Source organism: Artemia sp. Qi Xiang Cuo, chromosome 9 (genome assembly GCF_049724085.1).
Source record: "Artemia sp. Qi Xiang Cuo chromosome 9, ASM4972408v1, whole genome shotgun sequence".
In the NCBI taxonomy this organism is placed as follows: domain Eukaryota; kingdom Metazoa; phylum Arthropoda; class Branchiopoda; order Anostraca; family Artemiidae; genus Artemia; species Artemia sp. Qi Xiang Cuo.
In genome coordinates this window covers 49,071,838-49,077,115 of record NC_142802.1, presented here as the reverse complement: position 1 = coordinate 49,077,115, position 5,278 = coordinate 49,071,838, and the positions used below count along the sequence as shown (strand labels likewise).

At 35.0% G+C, this 5,278-nt stretch overlaps 1 protein-coding gene across 1 annotated transcript; it reads right to left on the bottom strand.

Moving 5' to 3' along the window:
• Positions 1-257: 257 nt before the first annotated feature.
• On the bottom strand, positions 258-4,759 carry LOC148948743 (glutamate receptor ionotropic, kainate 5-like). Its single transcript, XM_089094072.1, has 2 exons — positions 4,624-4,759; positions 258-805 (listed from the first exon to the last, which is right to left on the bottom strand). The coding sequence occupies exons 1-2, from the start codon at positions 4,717-4,719 to the stop codon at positions 506-508; spliced, it is 396 nt and encodes a 131-aa protein (XP_088950198.1). The 5' UTR covers positions 4,720-4,759; the 3' UTR covers positions 258-505.
• Positions 4,760-5,278: the final 519 nt, after the last annotated feature.

Genomic DNA, 5,278 nt, shown 5'->3' with positions numbered 1-5,278 from the left:
TGCATGCTAAGGTCCAAACTAATTGCTCAAAGGATATCAAAGTATTTAACTCCTTCTGTTCTTTTATCACATCAAGTTCAGTTTTTATAAATTTCACGTAGCGCAGCAGCAGTTATAGATTAGGGGTTAATTATAGAAATGTTCAATAAAACCTACGCAATCTGTAGAGTTTTTTTTTGTAGTTTTTTGGCTTATAGATGTAGTTAACCTATAAACGAAAATAAGTATAGAAAAAAAGAAACACCGGACGATACGATAGATTTCATTTATTTCAAACACATTGTTACTATCAACAAAATGGTGATTAAAAACAAAACCTTAGAAGCTTGTATTTACATGTTGGTAACTGTCTCTGATTCTTTTCTTACAGTCTTAAAGCCCATGCATGAAACAATCAGCATTCTTATGAAAAAAAATTTACTAAGTGAGCATCCAATATTATTTAAATTATCAGTTTAAAGCTTACTACAAACGTGCCGATGGATATGGCACATGGGGAAGAGTATTAAATTCGGTCAATTGTACTGCTACTGGCTCTATAATACTTTTTAGAATCCGTATCATTCATTCGTCTACGAACAGGCTTAGTGTTTCCTGCACATTTGAGAACAAACTTCATTTCCTCTTTCAATTCTCGTTTGAAGTCAATCGTTTTGTCATTAGAGCAGTTTCTCCATATCTTGAACAGTGACTCCAGAATAGCGACTATTGCACCAACAGACATGCCACACACAAGAACTAAGAAAACACCACCAACATTGGCAAGGGCTAGCTCACTTGCTGCACCACTTCCACTAGCTTCGTCCTGAGGACAAAACAGAAGTCATTATTTGTAGAAATTAAAGGTAGCCTAAAGACTTGATTAGGTCACTGGGACTTGGAGAAGAAGGGTAATACAATTACAAAAAATAAACAACGAATTTATATTTTTCATGCAAAAAAATTCACCAGTATAAACTATCACCAATATTATGTGTTATAGCGCCGGTGAGCAGGGAAAACAGCGCATCTGCACATTTTTTATCATTTTTTTTTAGTTGCATTACTGCAGTCTTTAAAACCAGCTTAAAGATATTTAAAACCAGCTTAAAGATATTTTTCTCGCCAAAGAATAATTACTAAATTACAACAGGTAATTAGTACACCTTCAAGATTGTTGTTAGACCAACCCTGGTATATTAAATATCTTAAATCCATTTCTGGATTTGGTCTACTACCCTTTTGAACAATACTGAAAACAGAAAACGAGGTTTTACCTGTACACAGGAGTTAACACATTACAAGTCTTATAATAATTGCCAGGCGTCAAAGAGACTGCTTCCACCAAATTATTGCTGATTGCTTCTATGGCCCTTAACTAAACCTTTTGCTTACATATGATGAAAAGTAAACAAAAAAATGAGGAGGATCTAACCATTTTATTAGAATGGAGCTTGCTACAGATGCAATGAAGCTCTTGCAAAAGTCGGAACTAGAATTATCTATGTGGGGTCACATAGGTAATTTTACTACAATTTTACTACATGACACACATACAGAGACGACACGCAGAGACGACAAACACACAGAGACGACACACACACAGAGACGACACACACACAGAGACGACACGCACAGAGACAACACACACATAGAGATGACACACACACAGAGACGAAGCACACATAGAGACGACACACGCACAGAGACGACACACAAACAGAGACGACAAAAAACGCAGACAACACATACACAAAGGTGACACACACACAGAGACGACACTCACATAGAGACGACACAAACATAGAGACGACACACACACAGAGACGACACACACACACAGACGACACACCAGGCGTCAAAGAGACTACTGCCACCAAATTATTGCTGATTGCTTCTATGGCCCTTAACTAAACCTTTTGCTTACATATGATGAAAAGTAAACAAAAAATGAGGAGGATCTAACCATTTTATTAGCATTGAGCTTTTTACAGATGCAATGAAGCTCTTTCAAAAGTCGGAACTAGAATTATCTATGTGGGGTCAAAAATAGTTTCACCAAATTTTGGCACAATCCTTAGGCATTAACTTCTACGCTTTTTTATGAGTGTCTGTACCTTCCTGTCACCCCCTCCCCCCCCCCCGAAAAAATACTTCTAGGTTAAAGCTTAAATCTATGAATAGCCTACAAGCAGATAATTTATTCAGTGATCTGTTAAGGGCAACTGAGAGTGGCACTACTTGTCAAGAAAGAAAACAAAAAACGCTATTAAAACCAATAAATCCACTGAATTGTGTTTTTTCAGGCTGCTTTCGGCTGCGAAGAGTATTTGGCTGTAATTGTGGAAGTTGACATCCTTTTTAATTGAATTCCAGGTCTTTTTTTAAAACACAAATGAAATTTTTAAAACTGTCGCAGAAGACTAACAATGATTCTCGGAGCAATAAGAAATGCCATTTTTGAATAAGTTTGAGGCACATCCATCTCCTTCCATTAAAAATTACTACATTCTTTAGTTCTCGATTATTCAAGGACTAGGATTGCTACTTATTAGTTTCTAAGCACCACAGCACAACTGTACAACAGAAATGATACAGCTTTCAAACAGTTCGTGGTAACGAACTGTAAGTAAGGAGCGACCCGGCTCAATGGTAACCGAAACTCTAGAAAACGGTTTTTTGATACCAATAGATACATCAAAAGAATCAGATTTTAATGCTGATTTCAAATATATAATTTTCATCAAGTTTAACCCTACCCATCAAAAGTTACGCGCCTGAGAAAATTTGACTGATTTTTAAAAACAGGGGGAAAGACCACCTAAAAGTTGTAGAACCTTAATGAAAATCCCACCATCATATTCCGCGTATCAGAGAACCCTACTGTAGAGGTTTCAAGCTCCTGTCTACAAAAATGTGGAATTTTGCATTTTTTGCCAGAAGAAAGATCACGTATGTGTGTTAATTTGTATTTTTTGTTTTGTTTTTTTCCATGGGTAATCGTATTAACCCAGTGGTCCTAGAATATCGTGGGAGGACTCATTGGAACGGAAATTAAAAGTTCTAGTGCCCTTTTTAAGTGAACAAAAATGGAGGGCAACTAGGCCCCCTCCCACGCTCATTTTTTTCCCAAATTCACCTGATCAAAATTTTGAGATAGCCATTTTGTTCAGCATTGTAACTATGTCCTTTAGGACATAGTTATGATAACTATGATAAATATGATAAAAATATGAAAAACTATGATAACTATGTCCTTTAGGATAAATTAATCCCCCAAAGTCCCCGGGGGGGGGGGCTGAAAGTTATGAACTTTACCGAATGTTAACATATAGTATTGGTTATTAGGAAGTATACAGACATTTTCAGGGGGGAATTTTTCTGGTAGTAGGGGGTTGGGTGGGTCGGGGGTTATGTGGGAAGATCTTTCCATGAAGGAAGTTTTCATGGGGAAGGGATTTCCCAGCATTATTTAAAAAAAAAGATCAGAAAATAAATATAAAAAAAAACAAGTTTTCCAACTGAGAATAAGGAGTAACATCAAAACTTAAAACGAACCGACAAAATTACGTACATGATTGGGTTCACCACTTCACCATAAAGGTGATGTTACGCCTTTAAAGCCAACGATTTTTTACTGCTTGAATACTAGCAATATGTTCTAATTAACGGCATTTGTGATTATGCGGTCATTTTTAAAGACTTGAACAAAAATTCGAACTTTAGCGTAAAGAGCGAGGTATTGACTAGGGGGTGAGCCCCCTAATATACGTGTTAAAAATTTATGAATATAAAAGTTCGTTACTTAAGTTAATTCGTAAGTTACGTATATTTATTACTAATAAAATAGTTTGTAAATAAAATTAAACAAGTTTCGAGAAAGCCATTTAACCAAATAAAAGTAAAATTAATATGCAAATTTTGTTTTAATTATTCATATACGGTGAGCCAAAATCAAAACCTGCATTAACTCAAAAACATTCAAAAATTAAATAAAAAAAGATAAGTTTTTTTAACTGATAGTAAGGAACGAAGTTAAAACTGAAAACGAACAGAAATTATTCCGTATATGAAAGGGGCTGTCCCCTCCTCAAAGCCTCCCTCTTTACGCTAAAGTTTGACTTTCACAAAACTCTTATTTTTTTTTAAACAATAAAAAACTTTCGCGTAAAGAGCGAGGCGTTGAGGAGGGGACAGCCCCTTTCTTATATGGAATAATTTCTGTTCGTTTTAAGTTTTAACGTCGTTCCTTACTTTCAGTTAAAAAAACTTCTTTTTTTTATTTAATAGTACTCTATGGCTATTTGTTATAGCGAAGAAGCTTCCATTGATCTCTGCAGCCAAAATAGTTTACATTAAACGTGTCATTTTTTCGTCAATCGAAGCAAATCTTGTTTAGGTAGCAAAGACTCTTAAAACTAAGTCCTGAAAGAATACTAAGACCCCTAAGGCTCAGAAATTTCTAGGATAATGGAAAATAAGGCGAGGAACATCTTGAAACTCTAGCTAAAGAAAGGAATTTCTTCAGTCTCGCCCCCTTCCCCACTCTTAGAAAACTTCCATCTTTCAAAATAAAACTGAAACAGCATCTAAGGTTTTTATTTTACCAATCATTATTTTATACTTATTTAAATCAATATTTACCTTACATCGACCCCCTCCTCTTTTTTCTTTCCACCATCGATTCTTCAAAATCAAGAGTCTGTTTGTTTCTTGGAGCTTTAATATTGCTTCATTCATTATGCTTCGATAGGGAGAACCTTTAAAATAAAATAAAAGAGTAAATACGAAAATAATCAAATTACAAACTTAAAACAACCTGTTTCGGCATTCGGGCCAGCAACCCAAATTATAAATTCTTTTCTTACAACAAAATTAGTCATCAACTTCTAAAAAAGAATAAAACGATGGTGTCATGTTACTTTGGGTGATGTTTAGATGAGGGTCTTTTCATTACAATATTAAAAACCTGAGCATTATAGTACACAGAGTTAACTTAGTGTGACCAAAAATAACCTTATATAATTTTAAACGGGCCTTTGTACTTTTAGGCAGGGTCACGGATTGAGGGAGTAAGACTCTGGTTTCAGAAAAAGTCAAGAGTATCGACATTGTTACTAAAAAAGGCATTAAATGATGAATTTATTAATAGTAAAACCCTTAACCAACTTACAAATTCAAATACCTTATCTAAAACTTAAAGGCCAAAAATAAGTAAGAATCGGTAAGGGAATTTTTTCTTGAAGCACTTCAGGTCTTGCATCAAGTAAGTAAAATTAATGCTCCTCATTTTGTCCAG

Excerpts from the sequence above, each read along its gene's own strand:
- LOC148948743 (XM_089094072.1), bottom strand. The coding sequence starts at position 4,719 with ATGAATGAAGCAATATTAAAGCTCCAAGAAACAAACAGACTCTTGATT. Across the intron at positions 806-4,623 it reads GAGGAGGGGGTCGATGTAAG|GACGAAGCTAGTGGAAGTGG; the intron begins GTAAATATTGAT and ends TTTTGTCCTCAG.